The sequence below is a fragment of the Rhinopithecus roxellana genome, unplaced genomic scaffold, assembly GCF_007565055.1.
Source record: "Rhinopithecus roxellana isolate Shanxi Qingling unplaced genomic scaffold, ASM756505v1 contig2253, whole genome shotgun sequence".
Lineage (NCBI taxonomy): Eukaryota > Metazoa > Chordata > Mammalia > Primates > Cercopithecidae > Rhinopithecus > Rhinopithecus roxellana.
Genome location: NW_022142019.1, coordinates 1 through 16,025, shown reverse-complemented (window position 1 = coordinate 16,025; position 16,025 = coordinate 1). Strand labels below are relative to the sequence as shown.

At 58.3% G+C, this 16,025-nt stretch overlaps 1 protein-coding gene and 1 pseudogene across 2 annotated transcripts; both read right to left on the bottom strand.

Annotated features, from left to right (window-relative positions):
• Window positions 1-472: 472 nt before the first annotated feature.
• LOC104661043 (prostaglandin E2 receptor EP1 subtype) lies at window positions 473-3,437 on the bottom strand. The gene is given in 7 exon segments (XM_010361571.2): window positions 473-814; window positions 1,377-1,494; window positions 1,496-1,617; window positions 1,620-1,870; window positions 1,873-2,092; window positions 2,094-2,347; window positions 3,272-3,437. Coding segments are annotated over 6 exon segments (1,290 nt in total). The 5' UTR covers window positions 2,331-2,347; window positions 3,272-3,437.
• A 2,905-nt stretch (window positions 3,438-6,342) lies between these two features.
• On the bottom strand, window positions 6,343-11,173 carry LOC115895764 (annotated as a pseudogene). The gene is made up of 6 exons (XR_004055877.1): window positions 10,886-11,173; window positions 8,552-8,737; window positions 8,264-8,444; window positions 7,431-7,543; window positions 6,713-6,796; window positions 6,343-6,587 (listed from the first exon to the last, which is right to left on the bottom strand). The product of XR_004055877.1 is annotated as a PDZ domain-containing protein GIPC1-like (transcript).
• Between the last annotated feature and the right edge of the window lie 4,852 nt (window positions 11,174-16,025).

Sequence of the window (16,025 nt, the reverse complement as noted above, 5' to 3'; positions counted from 1 at the left end):
GGACTCGGAGCTGTTCTTATGGTGGGGAGCGTAGGTAAGCTGAGATGGGAGGGGGTCGGGATTGTGTTGGGAGACTCCCAGGGGCATGGGGCAAAATGGTTTGGGGACAGGGTTTTCGGGCTGTTAGGAAGAACTCAAAGCCACAGTGAGCAGAATGGTTTCGGAATTCCGTTAGGGCGGTGGCAAGGTCAGGAAACGCCCCCCACACCCTCTCGCTCTGCTCCCAGCGGAGCCCCAGCCCCGCGCCCGCACGGTGCGCTTGCTCCTGCGGCTCCGGCGCCCACGGTCCGGCACCCTCGAGCCTCCTAGAACCGCGCCCCGGTATCTCCACGCCATCTGGTAGGCCCCGGAACTGCACCCACCCTGGAAGCGCACTTGGCGCCTCTGCTGCCCCTAGCGCGGACCCAGTGGGTGCCGAAGCCCCGACGGGACTCACCGCTCTGTCTGGGCTCGCTGAATGGCTTTTCATTCCTCAAAGGCTCTGCGCCGCGCACCTGGGCCCGGCCCCAGGGTGGGCTGACTTCGTCGTTGGGCCTCCGGTTGTGCTTAGAAGTGGCTGAGGGCCGCTGTGCCGGGAGCTGCGCAGCGAGCTGGCCTCCCAGGCGCTCGGGGTTAGGCCCAGCCCCGCGGGGCCGCCCTTGGCCCTGGCCCTCGGGGGCAGGAAGCGAAGCAGTTGGCGCAGCACGGCCTGGCGCAGCAGGATGTACACCCAAGGGTCCAGGATCTGGTTCCAGGAGGCAAGGCGCACGGCCAGGAACAGTGGCCGCTGCAGAGAGGTAGAACTCCAGCCCCCGACGGCCAGCGCCACCAACACCTGTGGGGGAAGCAGGTGTGAGCCGTTTGGCGGGCGCGGGCGCGGGCGCAGAGGGGCGCAGGGATGGTGGGGGCGTGGCTGGAAGGTAAAAGCCTGAGGAGGAGGGGCGAGCCGTCGCAGGCAAGGTAAATGGGGATCCAGGTGGGAAGAGGATGCGGAAAAAAAGGAGGGAGGCAAAGAAACAAACACCTTCAGTGGGTGGGGGGTCCGGCCGGAGAGGAGTCTCAGGTATCCCGGAAAGAGGACAAAGGAGGGGGTTGGGTGAAAGGACTAGGGAATGAAGCGGGGGGCTTATAACGGTGGGGCAGGAGAGGAGGCTTGTGTGGGTCATGGTGCGCTACAAGACCCAAAAAGGAAGAAGAGAAGGGGGCTAGGAGGAAGGATGGGAGGTCAGATGGAGAAGGCCATGCTGGCTTTCGGGGCAGGTGGGATGGGGCCTCCAGGGGCCGGGGCCTTGGTTGGGTCCTGGACGGAGGCCCAAGGTGTTCTGGGAGGACGAAGGGCAGAGGGTGTTGAGAGGGAGCGGGAGGAGCGTGGCTCGAGGGGCCGGTGCGCCCCTCACCAGCATTGGACTCCAGCAGATGCACGACACCACCATGATACCGACAAGCTGGCCCAGCATCTCCACGTCGTGGGTGCGAGCTCTGCGTGCCGAGCCGCGGCTCTGGGAGCCGCCAAGGCTGTGGAGCTGAAGCGATGGACGAGGAGCGGCGAGGACGAGGCGCCGAGCGGGGCCGCGCGCCCCAGCGACGCCTGCTGTCGGGGCCCGAGGCCGGGGGAGGCCCGGGGGAGGGCGCGGGAGCGGCTCCGCCGCGCGGCGCGCGCGTAGCAGGGCCAGGCCCGCTAAGCGTGTTGACACCAGCGCGGCGAGGAGAGCGACCAGGCCGAGGCCGGCGAAGAGGCCGGCGAGCAGTGCCTGGCGCCAGCCGCCCGAGGGACCCAGGCCGATGAAGCACCACGTGCCCGGGTACTGCAGCTCGTAGCGGCCCACGCGCGCCAGCGGTAGCAGCGCCACGGCTAAAGCCACCGCAGCTACCGCGGCCAGCGCCAGGCGGCGCGGGAGACCGAGACCCGCGCGGTGTGGAGCAGCGGCCGCGTGACGCCCACGCAGCGCTCCACCGCCATGCCGCAGCCCAGCAGCAGCGGGCACAGGCCAAAGAAGACCATGCAGCCGCCCAGGAAGTGGCAGGCCCCACCGGCCGGAGCGCGCCCCGCAGTGTACAGGCGCAGCACTAGCGCGCCCGGGATCACGTGGCCTGCCAGGTCGGTGGCCAGCAGGGCTGGCCACGAACAGCAGGAAGGTGGCCGCGGAGCGGCGGCGTCGGAGGCGGCCCGCGGCCTGCGCCAGCAGCGCCAGCGCCAGCAGGTTGGACACGGCGCCCAGCGTCATGGAGAAGATGGGCAGCGCCGGCGAAGCGCCCGACGGCGGCACGGCCGACGCGTTGGGGACCCACGGCGCCGCGCATGTAGTCGCCTCGCCCGCCAGGCTCAGGTTGAGGGGCCCGCAAGGGCTCATGTCAGGCGCCAGGAGTGCTGGGTAGAGGAGAAGGAGAGAGTAGAGTGAGGCTGGCTGGGCCCGGACGGGGACCAGCCCACGGTGCCATCTCAGAACATCAGGCCCATTTGACTCCCTGGCGTTCTCAGGCAGCCCCTCTGCCCATGGCAACTCCAAATGACCTGGCCACTCCATTTGGAAACCCTCCTCCCTCTCTTTTGCCTCTCACCGCCCCATCTCCTGCTCCAGGACCTCCCTCTGTCCCCACTGGCCTCTTCTCTGTCCCTCATGGTTTCCTGCAAGATTCCCCCAGCCCTGCCCTCAGGCATCTCTGCCAGTGCCTCTGGGCCTCACAGATCCCCCGCGAACCCCCACCTTCCATTTTTACACCGTAGCAAATTCCTGGGGCCTGTGGCTCCATCCGATAGCTCTCACATTCCTGCCCGTTGGCTCTACCTGACTTGCCCCATGTCAGCTTTACTCCAGTCCCATCCTCGAGATACCCCCAGCCCCATCTCTACCACCATGGGCACATCTCTCCCCACGGCCATGTCCCTGTCCCCATGGACCCATCTCCGACCCCACATGGCACAGCTACATCTGTGCCATGGACCCATCTCTACCCCTGCCCCAGTGGGACACTGCCTCTGATCCACTGCGGTCTCTCGCCAGGCCCCACCGCGATCACCTCTGCCTCACCCTGGCTGCCCACGGTTCCACTCCATGTCCCTGCCCCCAGAGGCCTGACCATCCACTCTTTGATATCCTGGTGGTGAGGGCGGAAAGGGTGGAACCGTCCACCAGGCCAGATGGGAAGGGAGGATGGACAGACGATAAGATAGGGACACAGAGATCGGGGGGAAGAGCCCAGGGACACAGGATGGACAGACAGGTGGCCATGGCCCCACCCCTTCATGCCCTCCTCCTCCCCAGCCAGGGACCCTCATGTGCAACCCGCTTACCCAGCACTGCCTGGGATGCGGGGTCCCCATCACCGGCCGCTCAGCCCTGCTGCCCACTGCGCCCTGGCTCTCCGGCAGGCCGCTTCCTCCCTCCCTCTTCCTGGGGCGGCTCCTCGGCTCCTCCCGCCGCCCTTGCTGGCCTCCAGGGGCCGCTCCACCCCGCGCACGCCCGCTTGGGGCCTGGAGTGGCAGAGACCCCCCTCTCTGCTCCTGGCAATGGATGGGTGCTACTCTGGTGCCCCAGCGGCTCCCCTCCATGAGGAGGGAGGCTCCCATGGAGTCGTTCTGGCCCCCCTGTTGACACCCTCCTCCCAGGAGGGCGGGAGTAGCCCCCCTTTCCCCGGGCCTCTTGCCTCATTAATAAAGTGGATAAAATCTAAACACTGGAAAATGTGAGTGTCGTCTGGGGCAGGCTGGGGCGGCTGCAGGGGGTGCCACTGCCCCCTCCCTGGAGCTTTGGGACTAGGTGGGCTAATTCCAATTCTGTGGGGGCATCAATGCCCCCCTGCCCCTGCTAAAGCCTTCATGGACATTGGGGTGGGTGCTGGGTGAGGCAGGGCCTCGGGCCGACTGGCTTGGGTCAGGCCCAGCCTGGCCAGGGGATTCCGCGTACTATTTATACAGGGGCTTAAGCCCCGGCTAGGGCCACAGCGAGTCATATCCTGGGATGGCGAGAGGAGGCGGCTGAAAGGGGGCAGAGAACCAGGAGGCCTGGCGACCTGGGGACTCTCCCCCAGTATCTGGCTCTGCTTTAAGATGGGCTGAGTGACACCTGGGACACACGTCTAAGTCACAAAGACTCGCCTCCTGCCTGAGAAGTAGGTCACACTGGCACAGTCTCACACCCTAAGACAATCCTGTCACTTACCACTCAGTTTCATTCTGTCCCCATCTCGCACAGCCAGGTTTGCTGCCACCACATCCCTGAACTCAGGGTCTTACCCCCAGCGCCAGGACACACCCAGAGTTACGACCTCAATTCCAGCCCTCCCTCACACCCCCAAATGCAGCCCTCTTGAGATGACCACCACATCACCCTCCTTAGTGCTGGGAAATAGGGTCTCACTTGGCACCAGAGACAGACACATATGGCGCGTGCACGCGCGGCGCACACACATCACTCCTTATTGCCAAAACTGCCCCCGGTCACACTCTGTATGACTTGTAATGACCCATCCAACAATCCCAGATAGGCCCCACCGGCCACTCCATACACCTAAGGCACAAGAAGTGAAACCCCCTGCCCCTGGACACCAGAGGACGTAGCTGGCCACCCCCACCCTCACCCCAAAACAGCAACGCCCTGAGACATACACACCTGCATCCCTAGACACCTCAAGACCTAGCCAGGCACCCCCCACCATGAAACAGCAACACCCTGAGACATACCCTAACTCCCCTGAACACCCCGAGACCTAGCCAGGCACCCCTCCTTGCCCCAGAAACAACAGCACCCTAAGACACACACACCCACATCCCAGGACACCCTGACAGTCACTCCATTGCACTCCCCACCACCAGACACTGCCAGTTACACGTGCAGTTGCCCTGGAACACAGAGCCAGTGATCACATCCCTCACCCACAACACAGCCCTCCCTCACCGCGCCACCAGCCGTCAACACTCTGATAGACGCACAGTCCTACCCAACCCCCGAGACGCACACAGCCACACCCCTTCACCACCACAGCCGGCTCCCAGCACACACACCCAAGGAGCCCACAGGTGTTCAGGTCTGCCCCGAGTCACCGGGACAGTGGCTCCCCACTCCACCCGGGTCTGCACACCAACACCCAGCCCCGAGGGTCTTCCCTTTTTTCCTCCCTTCTCCTCTTCCTGGTGGCCCAGTGCCAGCCCACCTGTTGGAACAAGGATTGCAAGCTGGCCTCAGACTTCTCCACAGCCTCTCGGCTCACCCCCAAACATTCCTGTGGGGCCCTGTGGCCCAGCACCCCTTGCTTCAATCCCTTCCCTTCTCTCCAGGTCTGGCCAGGGTTCCACCCTGCCTTTCCCTGATCACCCTCAATCCTCGAAGATGAGTTGTCAAAACAAGTATGCCGGGTTTAGTAAGCAGGGTGCCCCATGGACGCCTGCATGTCCAGCATTGGGCCGGGTGGGGTGGGGGCTGCATCGTGCCTGCCCCCAACTTCCCGGTGTAGGAGTGGGGCTCTGGTAGGCCTGAGGGTCCATCTATTTCCAAGTTTCAATGCCCTGGTACTCCCCACCGTCCAGGGGTTGTCACCGGCTGCAGACGGCAGCCTTGTGAAGCTCCAGGGGGCGGGAGGCCTTGTGGGAGAGGGGGCAGGATTTGAACCCTCAGTAGTCCAGGAAGCTCTGGCCCTGCCTGGAAGCCTGGTGGCCTGCAGCCAGAAGGAACAGTGGGAGGGGGCAGGCGGCCTGGTGCCAGCTCCTAATTCAATTTGGAGCCTGCGGAAGATGGATTTCAGCTGCTGAATTCTTTCTCAGCTCCGACCCTCCCCCTCTCCCACCCCGAAGCCACGCAGGTCCAACAGCAGATAGATGCTTTATGTTCAAGACAGCAAATTCAGATACAAAAGCCCACCGCCATCGTCCCTCCCTCCCTCCTGCTCTGGGCCAGGGATAGGCCTGGAGGGGGAGATTGGATTTGGGGAGGAGGTTGGGGGGTTCACAGCAGACTCATGTCAAATGCGGAGGTAACAGGCTCCACGGGAGGGGGCTCCTCTCAGGAGGGGCGAGGGCATATTTGCATTTGCTGGGGGGAGGGACAACCCTCTCCCCTATATTCCCTGCGTCAGGAAACTAGAAGGTCGTGTACCCCCAAACAGAACCCAAGGCCCAAGGGAGAGACGGAGGGACCAGTTTGGCAGCTGATGGTGGAAGTGGTGGAGGCGGGGGGTGGCCGCCCAATTTGGGCGATCCCTCCCCTCCCCGTGCCTGCCCGGCTGAGGTAGGTGGGGAACAGGGCAACAGGGGGGCCGGGGACCCCGGACAGATTGGGAAACCGGGGAGGGGAATGGTACCGTTGGAGCTGAGCAGGGGGCCCGGCCCCACCTCCCCTCCCCATCATCCTTGGGCTAGCTGAGCTAGGCTCAGGCTGGAGGCTTGAGTCCTGATGTCAGTGTCGCTGCTGGGGGCCCCCACCAGGTTGGGCCCGGGTCATCATCGCAGGGTCCGGGGGGAGTCCTAGTAGCGGCCGACTTGGCGTCCCCGATGGCGCCCCAGACGTCAAAGACGAATTCGTCAGGGAAGGCGAAGTCACCCAGCCGTTCGTCCAGGGCCTCGGCCAGCTCATCCGGGTTCCTTTTGTCCTTTCCCAGCTCCACCATGGTGGCCGCTATTGGGGGAGGGGGCAGAATGAGAGGCACAAATGACACCAGGGACCAAGGGGCTCAGGGTGGATTCAGTCAGCACCAGACCTAGATGCCGCCCCCATACCCCCGCAGGACAGCCCTCACTTACCCAACTCCGTGTCCCTGATACCCATGTAAACTCTCCAAGCAGGTCATCCACCCTTCTCAATGCCTTCTCTTCAAAGGCAGAGGGCTGGGGGCCAGGGAGGGATGACAGCGAACATCATAACAATGTGAACAACAAATTGTAAATGGACTGACCGCCCTTGTCACCACTTTACATATATTCCTATTTAGACCTCAGGACAACCCTGAGAAGAAGGTATTGGTGTTCATCTCATCCCCATTTTACTGATGGGCCAAACTGAGGACCGCGTGCCCAAGGAAGGTCCCTGGGAGCTGGGAAGTGGCAGAAGTGGACTAGAATCCAGGCTGTCTGCCCAGAGTCTCCTCAGCTAACAGGTAACACTGCCCTATTATGAAAAGAAAGGGAGGGCTGGGGGTGGTGGCTCACGCCTATAATCCCAGCACTTGGGAGGCCAAGGAGGCTGGATCACCTGAGGCCAGGAGTTCGAGACCAGCCTGGCCAACATGGTGAAACCCCGTCTCTACTAAAATACAAAAATCCGCCAGGCATGGTGGCGGGCGCCTGTAGTCCCAGCTACTTGGGAGGCTGAGGCAGGAGAATCACTTGAACCTGTGAGGCTGAGGTTGCAGTGAGCCGAGGATCACGCTACTACACTCCAGCCTGGGTGACAACAGTGAACTGTCTCAAAAAAAAGAAAGGGAAGGAATGCTGGAGACAGGGTCCCAGCTGGAGCACTCACCAGATCCTCCACCGTGGCAGGGCCCCGGGATCGGAGCCGCAGGGTCCCTCGGCCAGTGCCCAGTTGTGGGCCGGAGCCAGGGCGGCCACCCGCTGAGCGTTGGCTGATCATGTCTGTGGGAGGTCGGAGAGGGGTGAGTGTGGGGGAAGCTCGGTTTTAGCATGCTCTGGGCAGGAACTTGGCCCTCCTGGCTTTCGACACAACCCCAAACTTCTCCAAACTTCTGCAAGTTCCTGGGGGCTGGGGCCAGGGTGATCCCAGGAGGGCAGGAATCCTGACTCAGGCCTGGCATGGCTGTGGGGCAGAGCAGGGGGGGACAGCTGGGGGCCAGGAATAGGAAATGCTAGAGGGGAGACTGGAGGGGCCACTTCTGCCTCCCCGGGGCTGGGACAGGAAACGGGTGTACCCCAGCCTGAGTCTCCAACTGCCTGAGTCCGTCTCCTCTTGGCCAAGGGGGTATGGCTCCTGGGCCACAGACCAGCGCTACCTGCCGGGGGAAGTGATTCAGTCCCCCACCCCCCATCTCAGGGGCCTGGGGCCCATTCCTGAGAGTTAGTGAAGCCAGATGGAAAAGTCGGGGGGCTGGTACTGAGCGGCCAAGTCTGGCCTGTTGGGGGTGGGGGCTGGCCAGGGGTGAGGACACCTTCCTCCTTGCCCCGGCCCTTCTCCCCGGCTGGGCCAAGGACCAGCACCTCCTCTCGGGGCCGGGAGGGCTGCACCCACTTCCCTTTCGGCTGGCCAGGCTCGGGCGCCACCTGCTGGCCGCTCCCGGCACCACCGCCTGCGCCCATGCGAGCAGCCCCATTGGGGAGGTCCAGGGGGCTGCTCCTCACCGAAGGCCTTGCGAGGCTCCGTGAGCTTCAGTGTGAAGGTACGGCCTCGAGGCAGCTCCTTGAGCAGCCGGGCCACCTCGTAGTGCCGGCAGCCCAGCAGGCTCTGCCCGTTAATGGCCTCGATCATGTCGCCCACGCTGATGAGGTGGATGTGGTCGATCACGCTGCCCTCCTTGATGCGCTGCGGGGATGGGGAATCATCAGCCCTTGGGACTCTGCCTTGGTTTCCAGGGTCCCGTGGCCCACCCTCACTCCCAGGCCTCCGAGGTGCCCCGTCTCCCCAGGCACCTTGATGAAGGCGTAGCCAGCCCCGTTGTCCGTGATGGTGAGCCCGAGTGCATCCTCCGACTTGAACACCTCCACCTCCTTGCGCTGCCCCTTAACGTGGGCAAAGATGAAGTCCTCCAGCCCAATCTGGCCCCCCAGGAGCTTGTCCATGTCCACTTTGTGGGTGTTCAGGGTGCAGAACATCACCTGCAGCGGTGGGAGATGCTGAACCCTCTCCTCCCTCCCTCCCCCTTTGCTAATCACCACTGGAGGGCGAAGGGAGAGAGTTAGGAGAGGACTAGTGGGATTCCATCCCAGTGCCCGATCACCCACTGAGCCAGGGCCAGGGCAGGGCCCACATTAGCGTGTCAGCCCTGCTAGAACTAGGATTTAATTTTCCTTTCTTTTTTTTATTTTGAGACAGGTCTTGCTCTGTCACCCAGGCTGGAGCGCAGTGGTGCAATCATAGTCACTGCAGCCTCAATCTCCCAGATTCCAGCAATCTTCCCACCTCAGCCTCCCAAATAGCTGGAACTACGACTAGCCATGCCTGGCTAATTTTTGTATTTTTTTTGTGGAGATATGGGGTTTCACTATGTTGCACAGGCTGGTCTCCAATTCCTGGGCTCAAGTGATCCTCCTATCTCAGTCTCCCGAGTAGCTGGGACCACAGGCACATGCCACCACACCCACATAGTTAAAATAATTTTTTTTAGAGATGAGAGCCTCATTATGTTGCCCAGGCTGGCCTGGAACTCCTGAGTTCCAGTGATCCCCCCTACCTCAACCTCCCAAGTAGCTGGGACTATAGGTGTGCACCACTGTACCCAGCTAGGATTTCTGTCCTAGCAAAAATTCATTGCTGGCCGGGCGTGGTGGCTCACGCCTGTAATCCCAGCACTTTGGGAGGCCGAGGCGGGCGGATCACAAGGTCAGGAGATCGAGACCACGGTGAAACCCCGTCTCTACTAAAAATACAAAAAAAATTAGCCGGGCGCGGTGGCAGGCGCCTGTAGTCCCAGCTACTCAGGAGGCTGAGGCAGGAGAATGGCCTGAACCCGGGAGGCGGAGCTTGCAGTGAGCCGAGATCGCGCCACTGCACTCCAGCCTGGGCGACAGAGCGAGACTCCGTCTCAAAAAAAAAAAAAAAAAAAAAAATTCATTGCTGTGCCGGGCGCGGTGGCTCACACCTGTAATCCCAACACTTTGGGAGGCCGAGGCGGGTGGATCACGAGGTCAAGAGATCAAGACCAGCCCTGACCAACATGGTGAAATCCTGTCTCTACTAAAAATACAAAAATTAGCTGGGCGTGGTGACAGGCACCTGCAATCCCAACTACTCGGGAGGCTAAGGCAGGAGAATGGTTTGAATCCAGGAAGTGGAGGTTGCAGTGAGCCAAGATTACACGATTGCACTCCAGCCTGGTGACAGAGCAAGACTCCATTTCAAAAAACAAAACAAAACAAAAAAAACAAAAAAACTTCATTGCTGCTTTCAGGGAATGGAGCCTGGCACACAGTGAGTGCTCAGGAAATACTTGTGGAGGACACAGAAACTCACCCCACTTATGGAGACCCCTGCATCTACTTGTTCAAACCCACTATTGCCATCCTTGACCCCCTCCCATCCATCCCCACAGTGCTTGGTGCCAGGCAAGCCAGCCTCCCACAGTGTTGGGATTCTCCAAGGCATCACGGAGAAGTGCATCATGTATCTGGCCTCCAGCCTCCACCATCTCCTGGGGCACTGGCCTCCCAATGCCTGATGGGAACTCAGCATCCAGGTTTGGCCTCCAGTTCTCCATACTTCACTGGGGCACAGGCCTCCTAATGCCTGATGGGAACCCAGCATCCAGCCCTGGCTGTCAGTCTTGCACAATAGACTGGGATGAAGGCCTCTCAATCCATCCATCCAATCAATACATCCAGCCCTGGCCTCCCACAATCCACTGAAGCTCAGGTATCCCAGTGCCTGCTGGGAACTCAGCATCCAGCCCTGGCCATCAGTCTTGCATAATCTACTGGGGGTACAGCCCTCCCAGTGCCTGATGGGATATCAGCATGCAGCCCTGGTCATCAGCTCCCACAATCCACTGGGGCACACGCCTCGCAGTGCCTGAGGGGAACTCAGCATCCAGCCCTGGCCTCCAGTTCCCCACAATTCATAGGGGCACAGGCCTCCCAGTGCCTGATGGGAACTCAGATCCAGCCCAGGCCATTGGCCCCCGCCACTGAGTGGGGCACAGGCTTAACATCTGTAGCTTCGGCATCTGAATCCCAGCTTACAAACGGGATGCAGGCCCAGGCCTCTGGCCCACCATCAGGGACCCTGGTGCCCGGTTCCCCAGTGGGTACCTCGGCAGTTGGCAGGCGGAAGGCCTCGGCGATCTTGCCATACAGCTCCTTGACGTTGGTGAAGCCCTCAATGCGGCCAGTGGGACTGCCATGGGCCAGCTGGGTGTGGAACACGAGGCGGGGCCGCAGGGCTGGGGGAGGGGGGGGCAAGCCCATTGGGGGCCCCCCGCCCCACCTCCACCCAGGGGCCCTGGCTCCCCCACGCCCAGCCCGCCACGGCCTGGCTCAGCCTCCTCATTTTCCACTAGAGGGGGGCGCCTTTTTCCGCCGCCCCAGTCCCAGCGGCATGAGCAGTGAGAAGTGGGGTCACCAGAGGATCTGTAGGAGAGGAAGTGCTTGCTCAGGGCCTGGGCAAGGGCTTTGGGTGCCCCTCCCACACTACTCAAACCACACAAGCCCAAGGAAGTACTCAGAGAACAAACTGGACTCGGTTGAAATCCTCGTCTCTTGTATAGTGATGGGACCCTTTTATATAAAAGTAGTAACAGGGCTGGGCGCAGTGGCTCACGCCTGTAATCCCACCACTATGGGAGGCTGAGGTGGGCGGATCACTTGAGGTCAGGAGTTTGAAACCAGCCTGGCCAACATGGTGAAACCCCACATCTACTAAAAATATAAAAATTAGCCGGGTGTAATGGTGCACACCTGTGATCCCAGCTACTCGGGAGGCTGAGGCACAAGAATAGCTTTGAACCTGGGAGGTGGAGGTTGCAGCGAGCCGAGATTGCACCACTGCACTCTAGCCTGGGTGACAGACTAAGGCTCTGTCTAAAACTAGAATAGAATATAGAATATAGAATATAGAATATAGAATATAGAATATAGAATATAGAATAGAATAGAATAGAATAGAATAGAATAGAATAGAATAGAATAGAATAGAGGCCGGGCGCGGTGGCTCAAGCCTGTAATCCCAGCACTTTGGGAGGCCGAGACGGGCGGATCACAAGGTCAGGAGATCGAGACCATCCTGGCTAACACGGTGAAACCCCGTCTCTACTAAAAAATACAAAAAACTAGCCGGGCGAGGTGGCGGGCGCCTGTAGTCCCAGCTACTCGGGAGGCTGAGGCAGGAGAATGGCGTGAACCCGGAAGGCGGAGCTTGCAGTGAGCTGAGATCCGGCCACTGCACTCCAGCCCCGGCGACAGAGTGAGACTCCGTCTCAAAAAAAAAAAAAAAAGAATAGAATAGAATAGAATGCTCACACCTGTAATCCCAGCACTGTGGGAGGCTGAGACGGGAGAATCACTTGAGGTCAGGATTTCAAGATTCCCAACCAACATGTTGAAATCCCATCTCCACCAAAAATACAAAAAAAGTAGCCAAGCACGCCTGTAATCTCAGCGATTCAAGAGGCTGAGGCGTGAGAATTGCTTGAACCCAGGAGGCGGAGATTGCAGTGAGCCAAGATCACACCACTGCACTCCATCCTGGGCTAAAAAGCAAGACTCTGTCTCAAAAATAATAACAGCGGCCAGGCGCGGTGGCTCAAGCCTGTAATCCCAGCACTTTGGGAGGCCGAGACGGGCGGATCACGAGGTCAGGAGATCGAGACCATCCTGGCTAACATGGTGAAACCCCGTCTCTACTAAAAATACAAAAAACTAGCCGGGCGAGGTGGCGGGCGCCTGTAGTCCCAGCTACTCGGGAGGCTGAGGCAGGAGAATGGCGTGAACCCGGGAGGCGGAGCTTGCAGTGAGCTGAGATCCGGCCACTGCACTCCAGCCTGGGTGACAGAGGAAGACTCCGCCTCAAAAAAAAAAAAAAATAATAATAATAATAATAACAGCAGCAGCTAGGATTATTGCTTTGTGACCTTGTTTGTTTCGTTTGTTGTTGTGACAGGGTCTTGCTCTGTCACCTAGACTGTAGTGGTGTAATTAAAGCTCACTGAAGTCTTGATTTCCCAGGCTCAAGGGATCCTCACGCCTGTCTCTCAAATAGCTGGGATCATAGGCACATCCATGAAGCTCAGCTAACCTTTATTTTATTTTATTTTTTTGAGAGGCAGTCTCACTTTGTCCTCTAGGCTGGAGTGCAGTGGTGTGATCTTGGCTCGCTGCAACCGCCACCTCCCAGGTTCAAGCGAATCTTGAGGAGATCCTGACTTTTTTTTTTTTTTTTTGACCGAGTCTTGCTCTGTTGCCCAGGCTGGAGTGCAGTGGTGCAATCTCAGCTTACTGCAACCTCTGTCTCCCGGGTTCAAGCAATTCTCTTGTTTCAGCCTCCCAAGTAGCTGGGATTACAGGTGTGCGCCACCACACCAGGCTAATTTCTACACTTTTGGTAAAGATGGGGTTTCACCAAGTTGGCCAGGCTGGTCTTGAACTCCAGACCTCAAGTGATCCACCCACCTCAGCCTCCCAAAGTGCTGGGATTACAAGCATGAGTCACTGCACCTGGCTAATGCTCAGCTAATTTTTTTTTTTTTTTTTTTTTTTGAGACGGAGTCTCGCTCTGTCGCCCAAGCTGGAGTGTAGTGGCCGGATCTCAGCTCACTGCAAGCTCCGCCTCCCGGGTTCACGCCATTCTCCTGCCTCAGCCTCCCGAGTAGCTGGGACTACAGGCGCCCGCCACCTCACCCGGCTAGTTTTTTGTATTTTTTTAGTAGAGACGGGGTTTCACCGTGTTAGCCAGGATCGTCTCGATCTTCTGACCTCGTGATCCGCCCTTCTCTGCCTCCCAAAGTGCTGGGATTACAGGCTTGAGCCACTGTGCCCGGCCTCAGCTAATGTTTTAAAACTTTTTGCAGACCAGACGTGGTGGTCTAATCCCAACACTCTTGGGAGGCCGAGGTGGGTGGATCACGAGGTCAGGAGTTCAAGACCAGCCTGGCCAACACAGTGAAACCCTGTCTCTACTAAAAAAAGACAAAAATTAGCCAGGTGTGGTAGCATGTGCCTATAGTCTTAGCTACTCAGGAGGCTGAGGCAGGAGAATCACTTAAACCTGGGAGGCGGAGGTTGCAGTGAGCTGAGACCGCGCTATTGCCTGGGTGACAGAGTAAGACTCCATCTCAAAAAAAAAAAAAACTTTTTGCAGAGATGGGGGGAGGTCTCAATATGTTGCCCAAAGTGATCTCAAACTCCTAGGCTCAAGCAATCCTCCTGCCTCAGCCTCTCAAAAGTGCTGGGAGTACAGGAATGAGCCATTGTGCCTGCCTGTAATCCCAGCACTTTGGGAGGCCAAGGTGGGCAGATCACCTGAGGTCACGAGTTGGAGATCAGCCTGGCCAACATGGTGAGACCCCGACTCTACTAAAAATACAAAAATTAGCTGGCTGTGGTGGCGGGCATCTGTAATCCCAGCTACTCGAGAGGCTGAGACGAGAGAATTACTTGAACCCGGGAGGCGGAGATTGCAGTGAGCTGAGATTGCACCACTGTACTCCAGCCTGGGCAACAAAGCAAGACTCAGTCTTTAAAAAAAAAAAAAAAGAGTCAGGGTCTCTTCTTGCTCTGTCCCCCAGGTAGGAGTGCAGTGGGGTGATCATGATAATGGCTCACTGCAGCCTTGACCTCCTGGGCTCAAGCCATCCTCTGTTCTCAGCTTCCCAAGTGACTAGAACTACAGGCGTGTACCACCACACCTGTAGTGTAAAAAATAATAAAAAATATTATTATTTTTTAATTTTATTGTAGGCCTGGGGCGATGGCTCACATCTGTAATCCCAGCACTTTGGGAGGCTGAGGTGAGCAGAACACCTGAGGTCAGGAGTTCGAGACCAGCATGGCCAACATGGTGAAACCACATATCTACTAAAAGTACAAAACTTAGCCAGGTGTGGTGGCACATGCCTGTAGTCCCAGTTACTGCGGAGGCTGAGGCAGAAGAATCACGTGAACCCAGGAGACGAAGGTTGGCAGTGAGCAGAGATCATGCCAATGCACTCACTCCAGTCTGGGTGACAAGAGATAGACTCTGTCTCAAAAAAAAAAAAAAAAACATATGTATATAGTAAGGAGTGTTTTTTTTTTTTTTCTTTGAGACAGAGTCTCACTCTGTCACCCAGGCTGGAGTGCAGTGGTGCGATCTCAGCTCACTGCAAACTCCACCTCCAGGGTTCACGCCATTCTCCTGTCTCAGCCTCCAGAGTAGCTGGGACAACAGGCACCTGCCACCACGCCTGGCTAATTTTTTTGTATTTTGGTAGACACGGGTTTCACCACATTAGCCAGGATGGTCTTGATCTCCTGACTTCGTGATCCACCCGCCTCAGCCTCCCAAAGTGCTGGGATTACAGGCGTGAGCCACCGCGCCCGACAAGGAGGAGATCTTTCTATGTTGCCCAGACTGGTCTGGAACTCCTGGCTTCAAGGAGCTTTGGCCTCCCAAAGCTCTGGTATGACTGGTATGGGCCACTGTGCCCAGCCTGTGACCTTCCTTAACCCTCACACCACACTGTAACATAGGGATCACATTATGCAGTCATTACGTTCATTGAACAGATGAGAAAAATGGAGCCTCAAAGCGACTACGCTTCTGGTTTCCTATCAGCCACAGTCACTAACACTGTGTGCCAACAATTTCTGACTCTCCCGCTTTGGACCAAACAGGTAGATGGCACTTCCTGACCTCCTTGTGACTGGGCAGCTAAATGATTATTTCTGCCAAATGGGTTGTGAGAGGAAGTGGCACATGACATTTCTGGGCTGAGGCATTTAAGTGCTGGAGCCTCCAGAGATCGATCTCTCCCAGGAAGGGTGATGAGCCACATTTGATATGGTGGCGACTCTGAGGCCAGGCCCTGAATGACTACAGTGAATGGCGCCCCCTGCTGAGCCACAGTGGAAGTGTAGCAGGAAGGAAAGCAAACCTTTGCTGAATTCAGCCACTAAGCCTTTTGGGATTGTTTTCCACAGCAAAAACTTGTCTTGATGGACATACATTTTTTTTTCTTTCTTCTTTTCTCTTTTTTTTTCTTTTCTTTTCTTTCTTTTTCTTTCTTCTTCCTTTCCTTCCTTCCTTCCTTCTTCTTTCTTTCTTTTCTTTCTTTTTCTTTCCTTTCTTCTTCCTCCCTCACCTCCCTCCCTCCCTCTCTCTCTCTCTCTGCTCTCTCTCTCTCTCTCTCTCTCTTTTTTTGGAGACAGAATCTTGCTCGTCACCCAAGCAGGAGTGCTGGTGCAATCTCAGCTCACT